The 20,383-nt window shown below is 39.5% G+C and overlaps 1 protein-coding gene across 2 annotated transcripts in view; it reads left to right on the top strand.

Moving 5' to 3' along the window:
• Positions 1–536: 536 nt before the first annotated feature.
• ROR1 (receptor tyrosine kinase like orphan receptor 1) overlaps positions 537–20,383 on the top strand; it is a 231,913-nt gene continuing 212,066 nt past the window's right edge. Inside the window, exon 1 of one of the 2 annotated variants that reach the window (XM_070746072.1) lies at positions 537–847. In XM_070746072.1, coding sequence (XP_070602173.1) covers positions 739–847 — 109 coding nt within the window. In that variant the 5' untranslated portion in view covers positions 537–738. The remainder of the gene's footprint in view (positions 848–20,383) is intronic. The other variant, XM_070746071.1, reaches the window with a different exon arrangement.

The raw sequence follows: 20,383 nt of genomic DNA on the forward strand, positions 1-20,383 counted from the left end.
GCCCCCTTTGAAAACCCGTGAAGTAGAGAATCCACAAAAGATGAACCGCAAAGTACATGTAAATTTGTGAGAAATTTGAGACATTTTTTAAAAAAAATTCAATTCCCCCCCCCAAAAAACCCCTTGGTATGAGGGTTCATTATAGACTGTATGACTGTAACTTGTTGCTTGTATCCTTAAGATATTTTATTAATATTGATTGTTTCTTCATTGCTTATTTAACCCCTATGACAATCATTAAGTGTTGTACCACATAATTCTTGACAAATATATCTTTTCTTTTATGTACACTGAGAGCATAGGCACCAGAGACAAATCCGTTGTATGTCCAATCACACTTGGCCAATAAAGAATTCTATTCTATTCTATTCTGTTCTGACCTATTCTACTTTGAGAGACGCCGCTGCTCTTCCAGGTAGAGAAAGCGCGTCCCAGGCTGCTTCCAGCAGGGGGCGCTGGAGGGTCGGAACAGGGCGGACTGGCCGGCCCCTTCCAGGCGGCGGGGGCTGCCTTGGCTCGGGCTGGGGCGGTCTGGAGCGGAGCTGCAAGAAAGTGACAAGCCAGGAGGCTGAGGGAGCGAGGGAGGCCAGCGAAGGCAGCCTGCCTACTGCCCGCCCGCAGGCCAGTTTTACAGTCCGGCGGAGGAGACGGACGGGCGAGCGAGCGAAACCCAGCCACCGGGCTCGGGGATTCCTGGATGTTGGAATAGCGAGCGAGGGACGAGGAGCCGGCTCAGGAATGCAGCAGCGGCGGCGGCTCCATCCGGGCAGCTGGAAAAGGAGCCCTTTCTTACTCCAGCTGCTCCTGTGGCTGCACAGCCGGAGCCTGGCCGAACCCGCCGCGCCAGGTAAGCCAAACCCAGCCCAGCCCATCCGCCTCCCGTTCCCGAGGCTGAAGATGCCCCGGTGGAGAAGAGCTGGTCCGCGCTTCTTCCCCGCTCGCCTCGTTCCGAGGGTGCAAGCGGCGGGATTTTAAGTTTCGGGGGTGGATCGGTTTAAAAAAAGGCGGCTTTTTTTCGCGTAGGGTGGTGGTGACACTCGACGGGCTCTCTTGCCCACTTTCCAGCAATCGAGCGCCGGAGAAACGTGTTGCACGCAGAGAGGAGAGCGAGCAAGAAAGTTGCGTGTCTTGTTAAGTAAGACTGACTGCCCAGTAGTTCTGGAGCTCGAGCCTACTTGGGAGGCTTGGGTTCAAAATCTTTTCCCCGGGATGCTAGGAAGGGTCGGGCGAGTCAAGCGCACGTGAGAAAAGAACCTCTCCGAACGCCATGCGGGTAGTTTTCTTTGCAACCGGGGGGATTGCAAACGAGGCTTTCGCCAAACGAGGGATTGACTGGCATTTAAGGGCCTGCGTTGCATCGTGGTTTGTTGCTTGCCTCCCTTCTTCGCGGTTTTGTTTTGTTTTTGCTACCGAGTCCGCTCTAAAAAAAAAATCCTTTGGGATGCCGCTGAAGGCTCCGATCTGTTCCGATCCCCTGATTTCCCCCCCCCCCTCCGGTAATTATTTATTTATTGTTTTATTTATTGGTCGTACTTATATGCCGCCCAACTCCCGAAGGACTCTGGGCGATTGTTGGCCGAGCGAGGTTTCCGTATCCCCAAAAAATCCGGCCTGCCCTCCGCGCCTTTTTTCTTTTTTTTGGCCTTGAAAGGCTCTTCGTTCGTGCTCCACGGCGAGGCGAAAATACTCTGCACATGCCCAGAAGTGAGCCTGCCCCGCGCTCGGTGTTGCAGCGCCTTCGGGTGATGGCTGAACACTTTTTAGCTACTAAGCGCCGGCGGGAAAATTCAAGGATTGGGAACAGCGGTGTGAGGAGTTGTGAGGCGTATAAATATAAGTTGTGAGGCAGATAAATAAAGAGCGTGTGTGGCGTATAAATCCAATAAACAACAAATAATAAATAGGCCTGTTTTTCCGCCTCGGCTCCTCTTTAGGATCCCTTCAGCTTTTCCCGCTTGTTTGCTTTTCTTTTTCTTTTTCCTTTTTTTAATGCTGCAGAAGGGCCTCGGCCTTCCTTATTCATCCTCGGCCTTCCTTGTCTTGCATTGAACAACGTTGGAAGTGGACGTTTCAGTCGGAGCAAACCAGGATTTCAACTTGGTTTGCTTGCTAGCTGTCTTCCCAGAGTGATGGAGAGGCTTCAGAGATCTGAGGGAGCAAAGCTTGTAGGGTAGCCAGTAGTGGGTTGCTACTAGTACTGTTGAGGACGGTGCATCGGTAGCAAAAGTTGTGCTGCGTGCGCAGCTTGTTTCCTCCCAGCATGTTTTTGCTTCTGTGAATGTGCAGAGAGCAAAATGCCATGTGCAAAAATTCCAAAATGCATGCGCAGAAGCAAAAAAATGGCTGAAATCTCACACACACATGTTCCCTCAAGAGATTTTGCTTTCTGCGCATGCGCAGGAGCAAAACCACACTGGGACGCATGCATGAAGAAGCGAAACTGCACAGTGACAATGGGAATCCGCCCTTGAGGGTAACCCTTTGGGGAGGGAGGTGGGGTTGTGGATTCCTAAATAATCACCTGGATTTGCATCTTTAAAAATCAAAATGAGACACTGACAACATTTAACTAATCAGTCTAGCCTAGGCCTTTATTACTTATCCCTGAGAGTTTCTGTCTTTTTGCTTTCTTCCCCCCTTCAGCTTTGGGCTGAAGCAGAATGAAAAAGGCAGATGAGGTGTCCCGTTGGATTCGATTCAATTAAAAGAGTGGGAAAATTTAGTTAGAAGCGATGGAGTTGGGGAAATGCTGCTCTGAAGTTGACAAAGTCAGAGGAAACTTAAACTGGTTCCCCTGGAAGATTGTGGCGGAGTAAATTGCTTTTGGGTGGTGCAAGTCTCAAGAGGTGACACAAAGAAACCTGGAAGCGCAAGTGTGTTGGCACCACAATAAAGGAAAGGGAAAGTGTACATTTCAGAATGATACTAGACAGGAATTTTTGACATCAGATTTTGTTTGAGATTACTGTACTCGCGAAGTGCCAAATCAGACTCATTATATTCAGAAAGATTTATTGCCAGAAAATGTTCACAGGACTGCATCGAGGCCTATGCCGCAATTCAAGGCAACCTAAGAATAACATTGATGGGGCTGAACTGTATTGGGTCTGGGTGAGAGGTTATTTGGAGCTACATGTAAACTGCTCACACTCAGCTTAGTAAATTTGGAAAAAAACACAATCTTACACATTTGTCTTAGGGGGGGGGGAATGTATGCCTCTTTTAGTAGATTTCAAAAGGATACCAATCAATCACAAAATTTTAAAAGCTATAGCAATTGTACATTTTTATATTTTTAGTACAGATTGTTTCTGTAAAATTCAACAAAACGGCAGTTTAAAGTGTAAGTAAAATAAGTTACAGTTTTTAAAGTATTGAAATAGCGAAAAACAACTTGGTGCCAAAAAGAACTGAAGGCATTTCTTTTTACTTAGCTAATGCCCAATAGAGAATGAGCCCTTTTTTTTTTTTTTAAGTAAAAGTTTTGGACTGACTTGTATGGGGAACAGTTTGGATCTTAAATCACTTGGGATTTAGAAGATAAGCTTTTAAAATTGTTACCAGTGAATAAGCAGCAGTGGAATCCTTTTAAAATAATCTACATTACTTAATATTCTGGAAATCATATTTTAGAGGTACAGTAGTTGAGGCTTCCAAGTTGTTTTCAAAAGAAAACACACACCTAGAGTTTAAGATAAAGCAGAAGGAATATAAACCAACACCTAAAAATGAAAACTCCGATCCCAAATATTTAAATTAATGCAAACATATACTGCAGTATTAGGAGATGAGTAACCGTCCCCACAGTGAAGGGCTACCAAAAATTTTACTACCACACTGTGGGCGTGGCTTATGCAGGACGCCCTGCATTTTCTTTCAACATATTTCAGTGCAAATTGGTTGCTCTGGGGTGGAGCTCCATTTTCGCTATCCCACAGCATTTCCCCCCCTGTCCAGGCAGCAGCCCACCCCTGGTCCCCCCCAAAAACATCTATATATACTTACTTGTTCAATGGACATGCTGAAATCTAAAAGATAAGGGCTTCCAGATCCCCCCCCCCCCATAGTTTGTTTAGTTCATTTTCTGAGATTGTAAGTGCTGACAAGTTGCTTTTGAGTGAAGATTTTTCAAGTAACCATTGTCAGCCCAATTAAAGTGGTGAACATAATTTGATCTGTGAATCTTGATTTCACAAGCTGAAAGACATCCATTCCATTGAACATGTTATAGTAGACAATCTTAGATATCAGTTCTACATAACTAACAAGCAGTTTGGCATCTAGTAATGAAGGTAGATTTACAAGCATGCTTGGTTTTTTGAGTAAGCAAAGGAGTTACCATATTTTTTGGAGTATAAGAAGCACCTTTTTCCTCCCTAAAAGAGGCTGAAAATTTGGGTGCATCTTATACTCTGAATGTAGCTTTTTTCTAAGCTTTTCCCTCCAGCCCTAACTAGGTGCTAATGATCTTCCCAGCTCTTACCTTGCAGGCGCTTTCATTATTACTCTCTGCAAAGAATGTTTTCCAAGCCCTAAGTTTTTTTTCATTTCTCTACTTGCTCCGAATGTTTCTTTCTAGCCCTAACCAGGTGCTAACGATGTTCCCAGCTCTTCTCAGCATGCAAGCTCTTTCACTGTTACTCTCTCTGAATAAGGTGAACCAGGGGATAAAATAATGTGCTGAAGCTGTCCAGACTAAGGAAGCAAGCCAGATGAATATCTGGTAGCCAGATTTCCCCCCCTCTATTTTCCTCCCCCAAAACTAAGGTGCATTTTATACTCTGAAAAATATGGTAAATCACATCCTGAACAAATTAAAACCGAATCTTTGTGTATTTGGTCAAGTTTAACCTTGTCTTGCCTATAGCAGACCATTTTCATGATGTCATAGCTTAAATATTGGTTAATTACCCTGCAATAAAAGTGTGTATATATAGTTTTCCCAGTTGCAATGTATGGCTGTGAAAGTTGGATCATAAGAAAGGCTGAGTGCCAAAGAATTGAGGTCTTTTAACTATGATGCTGGAGAAGACTCTCGTGAGTCCCTTGGATTGCAAGGCGATCAATCTGGTCAGTCCTAAAAGAGATCAATCCTGACTGCTCTTTAGAAGGCCAGATCCTGAAGATGAAACTCAAATACTCAATACTTTGGCTGCCTAATGAGAAGGAAGGAGTCACTGGTTAAGAGCCTCATGCTGGGAAAGATTGAGGGCAAAAGAAGAAGGGGACGACAGAGAATGAGGTGGCTGGATAGAGTCACTGAAGCAGTCATCTAACTTAAATGTACTCCGGGGGATTGTAGAGAACAGGAAGGACTGGAAGAATATTGTCTAAGGGGTTGTGATGGGTTGGACACAACTTTGCAACTAACAACAACAAATATACTTCAACCACACTGCTTCAGCTAAAATGACTGTTACAACTTCGTATATTGGGGAGTATCTGGCTAATATGTATGTACATTGCTAGATTAATGCTGTACATGTTTACTCTTTGGCTGCTAAGTGTGTGAGTTGATTTAAATCTAAGGTAGTTAATGTGTGATCGTCTGAGATAATATGCATTTTTTTCTTACCGAATTAATACTCTCCTGTTTACAGATACAAAATATTCATTGGGTAAAGTGGTGCTAGGGAACTAAGATCAAAGGATTGCTATCAAGGAAATAAAGCAAATATGATAAAAATATGGTTGCACCTGAAAATAATTCGGCATATGGAGTGTTTGTTTTTATTTTTATATGAGAGAGAATTGGGCTACTGCCATGCCAATATTAAAGCTTTGCTGAAATAATGAAGACTGCATTATACTGTTCTTAGCCTTAATTTACCTACTTTGGAACTAATCTGGTATTGAGATATGTGAAATACACAAGTAAGGATATTCTCTTTTATATTCTGTAAAACAGTGTGAAGTAGATAAGGTTGAAAAGGGTATATTGTCTAAGGTTACATAGCCGTGTTAATGTAAAATAAAATTCAGGGGCATCCCAGTTGTAATGTTGCCAGTTATTTGTAAAATGGATATATTCAAGAGAAAGACTTCAACAGTCTTGCCTTCAAGATTCTGGCTGAGTGTAAATATGATTTGGGTTTCCTGTTCCGTACAGAAATCATATCTTTTCATTCCGCAGTTCTTTGAATTGAGTAAATCCTATATCCTTGGGGAAAGGTATATGTACTGTGGAGGGGCTATTGCAGTAATGACTTTAATATGCTCCTCATGTTAAGATTTACAACATGAAAAAATGAATAAAATGTTACTTTAGTGTGAAACAACCTGTGGTGCAGCAAAATATAAATGTTAATAAATGATTTTAACTTATAATTTTATCAGTTGGTGGTTTAAACATTTAATACTGAAATAATATTCTGTTGAATTTTTGTAATTAAGATCATTGCTTTTATGCAAAGTGCTATTTTTGCTATCAAACTGAATTATAAGAAACATGAGAAAGTTCTCCAGTGTTTCCAAATATTTTTGCATATTCTTTTAGTGTTTAAAGTGAGTCACATGTAGTTTATTTGTTTAAAAAATATCCTGAATTCTTATTCAACAGAAAATTGTTTTAGCATTAGTAGAATGTAGTGTTTTGAGTAAATTATCAAAATAATTTCCACATAGCAAAAAAATTAAATTTGCTTTTTTTCAAAAATTAAATTCTCAAGTCTCTGTAGCAGTTGAAATCTCATGCCACAGATCTTGACAGATTGAAATTTCCATTCCCACAGTTACTTGCATATTATTAAGATTATATGTAAATCCTCCAAGTATCCATTATTATTAGGGATTATTATTATTCAATGTAAGTTAGTGACTAGTCACCGTTCATTTTAAACCATGTTTTATTTGCTTGATTAAGCCACAGTTACCTGGGTTCTCACAATGCACAGTTATAAGTTGTGGTTGACGAATCACAGCATCTGTATTCATGCTGCAAAGCCACAAGCAAGCTAACCACTGCATAAGATAACCCTGTTCTGAGTTCCTCTAAGTTTAATGCTGAAAGACAGCATTAAAAGTCATCATTGTGAGCCATCTATTGAGGTTCACCCCCAGTCCAACTTTTCGGGGGGGTTTGCTATCTTTTTCTGATCCCTCGGAACATGCAAACCAGACAGAGTACAGGTAATGCTTGACTTAGTGTCCTTTCATAAGGTCTGTTCAAAGCACTGAATAAAGTTACAAAGGCACTTTAGTGACTTATGACCACTTTCACACTTAAAATCTTTGTAGCATCCGCATGGTCATGTGATCAAAACTCCGAAGCTTGGCATCTGGTTCACATTTAAATTGGTTGCTGTGTCCCAGGGTCATATTATCACTTTTTGCAACCTTTTGACAAAGTCAATGGGAAAAGCAGATTCGCTTAACAACTGAGTTACTAACTTCACAACTTCAGTGATTTCACTTAACTGTGGCAAGAAAAGTTGTAACATGAAGCAAAACTCACTTAACAAAAGACCACATTTTGGGCTTAATTGTGATTGTAAATTGAGGACTATCTGTATTGATATATTTTTTTTGTACTTCTCTCTGGGTAGTTGCGTGAATTGGAACTACAAAACAAAGTAGTTTTATATTAGTACAGGGTGAGAAGGGAGCATCTGCTAAGATAACTTTTTTTCATTTCCATTTCAATGCCTAACGGTGTCATCATCAAGTCCTTTGTTTTAGCAAACATAGGGTATACAACAGATAAATAGGAAGTAGAATGGTGTTGTATGAATATTAACAGCTGTATTACTCTTTTTACAGTTGGGACAAAACCCATTTTAACTTCTTTTCAGAGCATTCTCTCCGATAGGATGTTTTGTGGATATTTTGCTGATCTTTCCAGTGGTGATGTCTCAAAAGCCTAGTGGGATAATAAAATCAGTTCCAACACTTCTCTGGTTTACTAGATGGGCCATTTGCTGCCATTGGCCCTTCCTACCTGCATGTAGCCCAACTCAACAATCCAAGCCCAGAAGCTCCAAGCTTTTAGTAGAACAATATTTGACAGCCATATGATGGCTCTGTTGATCCTTACCATGGTCTTATTTGGGAAAATTATGGAGACCATAGAGAAACAAACATTTCCCTATTACTCTGGTGGGTTTAAATAGCCAACCTTTTTGTGTGACTGCTGCAGAGTGGCACCTGATGGGATGGAATGATTGTGTTGTGCAGACCTGGGCAAGGGACGGCCCGTGGGCCGCATCCGGCCCACCCGCTGTCTGTGATCGGTCTGCACGCTATCTATGACTGGTCCACAGAGGTCGGGGTCCACCAGTGCGAGGATGAAAGAGCTCACCGCATCTGCCGGGACTTCTCTGGTTCCTGCTTTCCTGATGAATCATGAGGAAAGCAGGAACTGGAGGAGTCCTGGTAGACGCGGTGAGCTCTTTCATCCTCGCACTGGAGCAGATCCCGACCTCCTACCGAGAGCGGCTGAGCACAAAAACCACGCAAACACTCCAGCGCAGTGACTGTGGTGCACCGTGTTGCCATAAAGCAAACAATTAGGGGTCTGTAGAGTAGGTCTGGGTGTTTAGGTCAGGCCAGGGTCTGGATCTTTACAGTATTGAGTAGAGCTGAGTTAATTATATTAGTCTGGCCCTCTAAAACCATCCCAATTTCTCATGTGGCCCCATGGCAAAATTAATTGCCCATCCCTGGTGTTGTATCATCTCTTTCTTGTCACAGTGATGTAGTAGTATCTTTTAAAAACTATAGTCATATTAAATGTCACTATTTTGGATTATACTGCCTTTAACATATAACATGCAAAATATTTTACCATATAGTGCTTTCAACATTCAAGCAGGCATATTGTTATATATACTGAACCACAAGTTTACATGTTGCTGAACATTAACATTATTCACCCTTGAAGTTAATAATAATTTATTAAATTTGTATGTCACCTCACTCAAAACAAAAACTCTGAGGAAGTAGAAACAGAAAACAGATGACAGAAAAATGGTCTGCCCTTTGAATTTGCTTATTTTTTTGTTTTCTTTTACATTTATTTTTATTAATTTACTTTAATTTTAATTTTTTGTTTAATGCTGAACATGTATTTATCCCAACAATACATTTGATTAAAAATAATAGAACTAGAATTGAACTAGAAACTACAGTATTTCTACTTTCATTTGTAAAACATGATCCCTACTAAGTATCTGTTTCAAAGCCCTGCAGGTATATTTGCATAATTTCTGTTACTGAGAAATCTCCCTGTAAGACTTAAGATAAAAAGTCTTCCCCTTTGACCCATGCTGAAATATAAAGCCAATGCAATTAGTATTTCAATAGTTACAGCAATATAGATAGCATCTCTAAGTGTCCATTAATGATGAAAATATAAGCCCACTTCAGTATGAGAAATGCAGATTCAAATTTAAAAGTATAAGACTGCAATGGTAGACTTGACAAGCTTTTAATATGATCCAGCGTGATTGTACAGAGTCATTTAGTTTTTTCCTTCAGTTCTCAAGTCCTATTTGGCACTTCTAGCCAGTGGACTTTAAAATCCTAATAAAAGAAGTATCCAGTATTAGTGCTTTTTTGCTAGGAAAAAATATTGTTCATTTCAGTAACTTAAGTTAAGCTAACAGTAGTCCTGGCCAAGATTCGAACTTATTAATTTTACAATAACTTGTCCTGAGCATTTATCACATCCATACTACATACTACAAATTTTATCTTCAGTTTCCAGCTGCTCTTCATATTGTACTTCATGATATTTTAGAATTTTAATGTTTTTAAAACTCTCTTTTAAATTTGTTTTGCTGGACTAAAAATTGAGAATACTTAGATAAATCTCTTCAAAATCTATTTATACTTGTCACATAAACTATTATAACAAGAGGGAACCCGCTTAAATAATATTTATCTGGCACATGGTAAACACAAGCAGAATGGAAAAAATGGGTAAAAAACTATTGTCCAAAGCAAAATTCTTACCTGCCAAGGGCAAGGTGCCAGGCACCAAAATGTTCTGTTACAAACCTTGATCTTTATTATTAGGGGTGAATTATTTAAGGGTTATTTATTCCATTTCTACCTACCTTTCTGCCCCAAAATACTTAGCAGATGTTACCTTCGCATGACACTCTAATGAATGTTGTTTGGGAAGTTTGGACTGATTTATACACTCAGGAAAAAGTGTGGGTAGCATAAGTTAAATTTTCCCAAGAAAGAGCTAGACGTTTGAAGTTACTTGTGAGTATATAAGCCTGAACAAAAAAAAAAATGCTTTCCCTGAGGTGTGATATTGGATATTGTTCTGCAAAGACAAGCAGAGAAATGCAATAACCATTTGAGACTGAAAATCTCACAGTTGAAAATGCTTCAAACCCCTTAACTAAAAGCAGGTGCTTGTTACACAGATGTTATCTTACATACCAGGAATATCTATAAAGCTGCTTCATGCAGAATAAAATAAATAGCTGTGTGTAAAATTGTTTAAATAAAAGCCCATCTCTTGTCACTCATCCTAGTGGTATCTTGTTTAAAAAAGAAGTTAAGGTATAATGTATGTGTTCATCTCTGAGGACCCACAAGAAGAAACAATCTTGTTTCTAAAGGGATTATCCATGCTACTTTCCTGAAAAATGTTTCTTTCAAAAAAACTGGGAAACTTTTATTTAAAATAAGTATTTTAAACCTTATTTTAGAATAGGACACTTTGCTTTTGAATATAATATTTATTTATTGATTTGATTTGATTTGATTTTTTATGCCGCCCTTCTCCTTAGACTCAGGGCAGTTTACAACATGTTAGCAATAGCACTTTTTAACAGAGCCAGCCTATTGCCCCCACAATCTGGGTCCACATTTTATCCACCTCGGAAGGATGGAAGGCTGAGTCAACCTTGAGCCAGTGCAGATCTAGTAGTCAGCTTTAGTGGCCTGCAGTACTGCACTCTACCCACTGCGCCACCTCGGCACATTTCATACCCTAAGGTCACTTAAAAAAAAAATTCGGTTTTTCAAACAACTGAAATATAATATGTTTATAGTACTAAGGCTTGTTTGTTAGCTAAGAGTCAATCATTAAGCTTCTTAGAAATTTAATTGATAAACTGAATCTTCCATTGCAAGCTTTATCTTTAAAGTATATCTCTGATAACTTATAATGTAATATAACTCCACATTATGCTTTTAGTAATGGATCAGCATGCTACAGTGCATCAATTATCTGTAGAAATACTCATTCTCCCTCATAGTGGATATAGCATTCAGGATTGGGTTAAATCCGTCTGCTTTCTGATTGGACTGAGTCTGTCAAAGCTGTTTAGGTGCCACTCTCATTACTATGCTTGACGACTTTTTCACTCAGTCACTCAGTGAGGATGGTTGTGTCATGCATTCCTCCTTTACACTTGGTGAAATTCGATTGCTATATCCACCATGAGATTTCTTATTCCTTCTAATATCATGACTCTATCCTTTATTAACATAAAAATCTGATTTCTTTGGATTCGTCATCTTTGCCTGTATTTAGAGACATAACTACAAAAAAAAGCAAGCCATTTTAAACTCGGGGGTTGAACTGGAGGGCAGCGTGAAGGACTTGTCTTGTCTTGCTACTTGTCTGAGACCAGGGGAAGGATCTCCGGTCTGACCTGTCAACCGCCCAGACAATTGGCTCCTTTGATCCTGTCCAGCTGGAGATCGGAGTTTGCGGTGCCCATTTTGGAGACGTCCCTTTAAATTGAAATGGCCCTTTCGAGGAGGAGGATGTCCGGCGCCCTCATTGAGTGCATCTCCGAGCACCTCATTGGAGGTTGGTTGACCTATTTTGTGGGCTGATAGGGGGAGTCCACTTTGAACGCTTGGGTTCAAGAGACCATTTGATCAGGGCTCTCTCTTGAATTTCACTCTATTCCCCCAAAGTTTTGTCTCCACTTTCTGGTCTCTCAAGTACAGGCCAAGAGGATCCTCATGGAAACAGCTATTTAGCATTTGCTGGATATCCATGCCGTCAAGGCCATCCCAGAGGAGCAATGCAGACAGGGATTCTATTAGATCTTGTTTGTCATCCCAAAGACCTCAGGGCGGGGGAGATGGGGAACAGTCCTTGATCTTAAATGACTTAACCATTTTGTCATTTATAAACTGTTTAAGATACATTCACTTTCTACCATCTTAGAAGGTGTTAGGCAGGGCATCTTCCTCTCTTCCAATGTGCCTATTGTACCACACTGTTGGCAATTTCTGAGATTACAGTTCACTGGAGCTCACTGTCAATATAGGGCAATGCCGTTCGGCCTCTCTTCAGTCCGTAGAGCGTTTACAAAAAGCAGTTCTGGCCGCAGTGTTGAGTCATACCCGTATGTGTCCAGTGCTATCTAGATGACATCTTAATTCAGTCTTAATTTTAATAGAATATTTCAGGCAATACTGTACTTGATTTATCTTGTGAATTATCTGAATCCAACATTTCTGGGGTTGCCAAAGGTGGATTGATAACCTGTGGGAAAATCTTCTGCCTTATACATCCTAGTGACCGATAAGAGCCCACAGACGTCAGCCAAGCAATGTCGCCTGGCGGGGCCTTCTCTGGCGGCTCTGGTCTTCTGGAACCAACTCCCCCCGGAGTTTCATATGTCCCCTACCCTCATAGCCTTTCGAGAGACTTTAAAAACACGGCTCTGCTGGCAGGCCTGGGGCCATTGAGCATTATATTCTGCTCCGGGCAGTAGCTATGAATGCATGAAGTTTGAATGTTTAATATTGGTGTTTTAAATTGTATTTTTATAACTATATTTTATTATTCTGTCTTTTTATTTTTGTAAGCTGCCCTGAGTCCACTTGGAGAAGGGCGGCCTATAAATTTAAATTTTAATAAAATTATACAATCCAAAATAAAAATAATACAGTCCAAAAAATAATAGGAAACTTTTTCATGCTCTCCTGAATAACCAAATTAGAAAATGTTTGCCTGTGATAGTCATGATACTGAGTTGTATACTCTTTTTAAAAAAAACCTATATATAGTTTAGATATTTTAAAGGATTACACAGCTTTGGATATAAATTAGTTCTGACAATCATAGAGCAGTAAGTCTTAATCTGAATTACATATTCAATATGCTATTTTGGGAAAAATATTAAACATATAGAAGGCACCAGAAAAGGAACAGTTATGTTCTTTAGATAAGTTTTCATGCGTACATTTTTGGATGTATTTATTTATTTGTCGAGTGAAATAAGATGGGAAAAGCAGCTCTGTTTTGTGGCCTTAGGGTTTGCATCAGGAAGCAATTCTTGTGGTGTCAAGCAGATTGTTTTTGTTTCCTGTTACTTTCATTCTCAAAGCTTTTGTTGTGAAATCTTATACATTGGATAATAATTGGCTTAATAGAAGCCAGTCTGCATGTTGCATTTTTATGCAAACACTAGCATATCATAGAATGGCTGATCGTTAGAATGTCAGATGTTGCAAACATATGGATAAATGCTGGATGAATTAAAGTCTCACTGAGCAATCCCTGTGGGGCTGCATTCCTATCTTTTCTTCTCCTTTATGGTAGCTACTTGGGAGATTTTCTCTGTTGTGTGCTGATAAATTAGTTTGTCAGTATTTATATACAGTACATATAGAATTACTGTAAAATACTGTATCTTTCTGGAAGAGGGAAAGATACAGAGACACTATTAATGAATTTTGGTGGATTATAAATGTAAAAGAATGATAATACATTTACTGTAATCTGTAATCCATTAAGATTGGCTGAATTAATTTTAGGATCCATATTTATAAGACATTATGAATCAAATATGTAATGATTGGGTGACAGACAGATTGATATACTGTACTGGTTAGAGCACCAGGTTAGAAACTGAGATATTGCGAATTCTTACCCCTTACATCCATCTGGGTGACTTTGGGCCAGTCATTCTCTCAAGCCTAAGAAGCAGTCAATGGCAAACCACTTCTGAAAACCTTGCCAAGAGAACTACAGTTGCCAGGAGTTAACACTGGCTTTTGAAGATGTATGTATGGGCACAGTCACACATACAAAAACTATACCTGTCCTTTTTTTGTGGTGGGGGAGAGTGTGGGATAAAAATAGATGACCCCGAAATATATTTGCTTCATAATCTCCTTTAATAATAAAGTAAGCATCCCCTTGAAATAGCTTATTTTTAAATAATACTATTTTATCATTTAGAAAATTTATACGAGGGTTGCCCAGAAAGTAAGGCACCACATTTTTTTCTCAGCCTACAGTAATAGTACGAATGCAAAACTTTACATATACATTATTTGAATTGTCAGGAGTGCGTGTGTAAATTTTGCATTTCTTAAGACAAATAGCGTAGCTGCAGCAGAGTTTTGAAATGACGTCTGTAAGTGGTGTATTTTACAAGCAGCGTGTCGTCAATGGATTTCTCACTGTGGAGAAAGAAACAGTTGGAAACATTCACAAACATTTGTGTACAGTTTATGGAGAATCTGCAGTCAACAGAAGTACGGTTAGTCTCTGAGCACAGAGGTTTGAGGCCATTACAGTGCAGAAATGGCTTCGTGACCAGAACAAGGAGTCGTACCGACAGGGCATGCACGCCCTTGTGTCTCCCTGGAGGATGAAGGCCGTAGAACGGGACCGAGATTATGTAGAAAAATAGGGAGGGTAGAAAAAACATAATTCTTTCTTGTGTGCAAGTTTCATTGTGTTCAATAAATAATTGTTGAAGAAAAAAAATGTAGTGCATTACTTTCTGGGAGACACTACTATTTACATCACTGATTCTTATAATAGCAATGGATGATTTATAAGTACAATTAAATCAGTCTTCCTGTTGCCCTTTTATTCCTCATTGGGGGATGGTTTATATTTTATGTTCAGTTGTGGTTTTCTGGGATATCATTTTGAGTTGCTAGTATAGCTATCTTTTTTTTTAGATGGTAATAGGTCATATAACTTGTATTAACTGCTTGCTGCAGTTAAACACAAAGTTAGAAAACAGAATAAAATAATTGTATGTATGTATGTAGTTTTGTTTTGTTGCTTTTTTGCTGTTTTTATCAATGTGTGTGTGAAAATATCTAAAACTGAATATTTAAACAGTTCTTTTTTAATGTTATACATTTGATCAACCACATTTCTTTAGCTGTTTTTAAGTAAAGGTATAAAGGTTAACCCCACACATATGTGCTAGTCATTTCCGCTCTAGGGGCAATGCTTATCTCTGTTTCTTTTTTTTAAATATGTATTTATTAATTTTTTCCTTTTTAAAAAAAGTACATAGTCATATTTACAGATGAATCTACATCGTATATACATTCCTATCGACATTGTCTTCTAATTACTTTTAGATTTCTTGATGTTTTATTTCAATGCTTCTTTTAAGTTTCTTTTTTTTGTCCATTGGTACCATTTTGTCCAGGTTTCATAATAGTCCGATTCTTTTCGATTATTAAGTTCCATTGTCAATCTGTCCATCTCTGCACAGTCGTATATTTTCTTGATGATCTCATTGTCTTCAGGTATTTGCGGATTTTTCCAGTTCTGTGCAAATACAATCCTTGCAGCTGTTGTAATATGCAAGCTTAAATATTTTACATTTTTAGAATAGTTACCTCTCATAATACCCAATAGAAAAAATTCTGGCGTATATTCTATTTCTGTATTTGTTATTTGACACAACCAATTATTTATTTTTTTCCAGTATTTTCTTGTCTCTGGACATAACCACCATAGGTGAAAGAAGGTGCCTTGAGTGTTTATCTCTGTTTCTAAGCTGAGGAGCCAGCACTGTCTGAAGATGTCTCCATTGTCATGTGGTTGGCATGACTAAATGCCAAAGGCTCACAGAGAACTGTTACGTTCCCACCAAAGTGGTCCTAATTTTTTTACTTGCATTTTTTATGTGATTTCGAACTGCTAGGTTGGCAGAAGCTGGGACAAGTAATGGGAGCTCACTGTGTTACGTGGCACTAGGGCAAGTGCTCAAGGGCCGCGCGCCCATGTCCACACCCATAATGCAGTGCCCTCACCCCCCCATACATTCGTTCACACACACATCCTGCTGGCCTCACGCATGTGCTCAGGCCTCACTCCAGAGGCTTCCTGTAGGCCCATTGGGCTATTTTTCTCCCTCCCCAGGCTTCAGGAAAACCTACTGAATCACGGGAGGGCAAAAAATGGACCTCGGAGAGGGGCGGCATACAAATCTAATCCCAGCGACCGGTTATGTCCCATAGAGTTGGCCTTCTCCGGCTCCCGTCGACTAAGCAATGTCGTTTGGCGGGACCCAGGAGAAGAGCCTTCTCTGTGGCGGCCCCGACCCTCTGGAACCAGCTCCCCCCATATATCAGAGTTGCCCCCACCCTCCTTGCCTTTCGCAAGCTCCTTAAAACCCACCTCTGTCGTCAGGCATGGGGGAATTGAAATTTCCCTTTCCCCTAGGCTTATAGAATTTATACATGGTATGCTTGTATGTATGAGTGGTTCTTTAAATTGGGGTTTTTTAGATTGTCTTTTAATATTAGATTTGTTTACATTGTCTTTTTATATTGTTGTTAGCAACCCCGAGTCTTCGGAGAGGGGCGGCATACAAATCTAATAAATACAAACACAAACACAAACTAAACTAAACTAAACTACCAGAAATTCATTTCTAAACTTCCGGTAGGCCCGTTGGCTCCATTTTTTGCCATCCACAGGCTCTGGAGGCTTTCCTGAAGCCTGGGGAGGGTGAAAACGGCCTTCCCCCATTCTCTGGAAGGCCGAAAATCAGCTGGCCATTATGCACATTCACGCTGGATCTGGCATAGGGCAACGCTTTGTGTGCCCTCAGATATGGTTCCGCATGCCACCTATGGCACGCATACCATAGATTCTCCATCACAGTGCTAGGGATTCGACCTGCTGAATTGCCGACTTTCTGATCAACGGGCTCAGTATCTTAGCCACTGAGCCTCAGCATCCGTGTCTTTAGGTACCTATTATTCAAATCCAGTTATAAGATAAATTTTGTGACAAGTGTTCACGTAATGTTAGAAGATAGTCTCAGTGTTTTTGGAGCCAAATCAAATAAAATGCTTTAAAATAAGCACTGTATTGTTCCAGAAAAGAAAGATTGCAACGGCGTGTGATCCCATTTTTAGTTATTGCCAAGTCTAGGAAGATGTTATTTGCTGTTGATGCTGCTGCTTTTGGAATTACTTCAGATAATCCCTATAGGATGATAAAAAGTCCTAAGGGTAACAGTCCTCTTTAAGTAAAGGGATTAAGTATGTTTCTATTAAATGTAATTAGTTAAAAGGATCTAGTTACATATGTTACTTGTCAAAGAATTGTAAGAACCACTTATTTCATTAAAAGTAGGTAGATAAATGTTACATTGATGAAATATTATTTTTACTTTATCTTTACATAAAATTTACTGCCTTTTGATGGAGAAGTGTAATGAAAAAGAAATACCCAATCTTTTATTCCTTTATTTTTAAATGTATTTCTTTAACTTTCAGAGCAAAGATCTCCAAACTGGCTGAAAAAAAGGTAAAATCAAAAGAAACAAACAGGATTTTAAATATATATTTATCTTACATTTACAATACTGTTCACTGAATAAACTAAAAGCATATCTACTATGTCTAGATGATAGTGACAACAAGATGCTATTTAAATGTTGCCCATATTTAATTAATTAATATTTAATTAACAACCATTTTTGGCTTTGGCTTCTTTTATTAAAGAACAAGAATAAAATCAAATACTGTATCTACAATCCTGATGCAACATTATGCAACAAAGTCAGTTTTTTTCCAGACAATAAAAAATTTGGATTCAAAAGTTTCCAAAGTTTTTCAAGCGTTCTTTAGGAAACATATTTCCCATAGTATGTACTCAAATAATACAGTAACATACCATATTTAATTAAATATTGCAAATTCATTTTTCAATACTAGAGAATATATCTAGCTCAGGGTTGAACAAAGTTACTTTTAATTGTGTAGAAGCTTTATACACAAATTGTGTAGTCTCTGTACTTTCTTCTGCTTTATTCTCTAGAGGAAAACAAAAAGGAAAACTATTTCTAACTTTTTTTTTAAGTTCAAGGAATTTACTCTTGTGAATAGGAAATAGTTGCTTTCTTTGGTTGTCTGTGTGGCCTTTCTGTTTATACTGGCTTACTCACAATTTGTTCAGTAAAAAGATCCATTTGAGTCCAGAAAAATGTGTTTGTTGACTATAGCTCTTAAGATATTTCTGCATCCTTTTTAGCATTCATAGTTTTGTTCACAGAAAAATGTCCTTATTGTCTTTGAATGATTAATTCGGATTGGATAATATGTGAATAGTCCCTGTCTGTTTTCTACTTTAGCTGGATGACTTGGATTCAGTATTGAATGGTATTGAATTGATTATTAATGTGGTTTTCCTTCAACGTAATTCATCAGATTTTAAAGAAATATTTACTGTATGTGTGATTCTGTGAGAGAAGATAAGATGTTGAAATAGAATTTTTCTATATAATTCTTCTAGTCAGTGCTTCTCTTTTGGCTTACTTCCCACCCCTCTTAGCATTCAGTTTATAATTCCTGGATGCTGAAATAATTGTGAAAAATAGACATTACCAGCTAGATCAGTGATGGCTAACCTTTTTGTCATCATGTGCCAAAGTGTGCATTGTGTGCCATGTTGGATGCTGCCTGGAGCACAAGACTGGCAGGAGGAGGAGGAGCCGCCTCTGGAAAGGCAGCCGCGACCTCATCCCAGCATAGTTGTGTAGGCAAGCCATGTGCCTCACTGGCGCAGGCCTCCTGCCGCACGAATCCCAGCGACCGGTTAGGTCCCACAGAGTTGGCCTTCTTCGGGTCCCGTCGACTAAACAATGCCGTCTGGCGGGACCCAGGGGAAGAGCCTTCTCTGTGGGGGCCCCGACCCTCTGGAACCAGCTCCCCCCTGAGATTAGGATTGCCCCCACCCTCCCTGCCTTTCGTAAACTCCTTAAGACCCACCTCTGCCGTCAGGCATGGGGGAACTAAAACACCTCCCCCTTGCCCATGTTGTTTTGCCATTTGACTGATTGACTGTGTGCCTGTTTTTTATATATATTAAGACTGTTTTATGAATTTATTAATTTTAAATTGTAATTAGATTGGTGGGCATTGGATTTGTTATTATGTACTGTTTTTTATTATTGTTGTGAGCTGCCCCGAGTTTGCGGAGAGGGGCGGCATATAAATCCAATAAATCTAATCTAATCTAATCTAATCTAATCCATGTTGGAAATTGCCTGACCGGCTCTGTTGAACTGCACAGCTGATTGTCGGGCGTCCTGGGCACACAGCTGAGAGTCTGGCATCCCACTCCTCATACACACAGCTGATCAGCGCTCCAACGGGGCTTTTCTCGAGGGTGGCTGCAGTTGCTGGCACCACAGATGTTCCACCACCACCAGGACATTTATCCCCCTCCGTAAGGCAAACCTAGGCTGGCAGGAGGAGGAGCTGCTACTGTCTCTGCAAAGAGGCAGTGCCACTTTCTCGGCACAAATGGCCTCCAAAGTGGATCCCAGCAGCGCAGCTTTGAGGCCTTTCCTGACGGCAGTAAGGCAGGCAGGTTAGGCATTATCTCCTTTAATAATAAAGTAAGCATCCCTTTGAAATAGCTTATTTTTAAATACTATTTTATCATTTAGAAAATTTATACGAGGGTTGCCCAGAAAGTAAGGCACCACATTTTTTTTCTCAGCCTACAGTAATAGCACGAATGCAAAACTTTACATATACATTATTTGAATTGTCAGGAGTGCGTGTGTAAATTTTGCGTTTCTTCAGACAGATAGCGTTGCTGCAGCAGAGTTTTGAAATGACGTCTGTAAGTGTCGTCAATGGATTTCTCACTGTGGAGAAAGAAACTGTTGGAAACATTCACAAACATTTGTGTACAGTTTATGGGGAATCTGCAGTCGACAGAAGTACGGTTAGTCTCTGGGCACAGAGTTTGAGGCCATTACAGTGCAGAAATGGCTTCATGACCAGAACAAGGGAGTGGTACCGACAGGACATGCACCCCCTTGTGTCTCCCTGGAGGATGAAGGCCATAGAATGGGACAGAGATTATGTGGAAAAATAGGGAGGGTAGAAGAAACATAATTCTTTCTTGTGTGCAAGTTTCATTGTGTTCAATAAATAATTGTTGAAGAAAAAAAAATGTAGTACATTACTTTCTGGGAGACACTACTATTTACATCACTGATTCTTATAATAGCAATGGATGATTTATAAGTACAATTAAAACAGTCTTCCTGTTGCCCTTTTCTTCCTCATTGGGGGATGGTTTATATTTTATATTCAGTTGTGATTTTCTGGGATATCATTTTGAGTTGCTAGTATAGCTATCTTTTTTTACAGATGGTAATATGCTAAGGCA

Source organism: Erythrolamprus reginae, chromosome 3 (assembly GCF_031021105.1).
Source record: "Erythrolamprus reginae isolate rEryReg1 chromosome 3, rEryReg1.hap1, whole genome shotgun sequence".
Classification (NCBI taxonomy): Eukaryota; Metazoa; Chordata; class Lepidosauria; order Squamata; family Dipsadidae; genus Erythrolamprus; species Erythrolamprus reginae.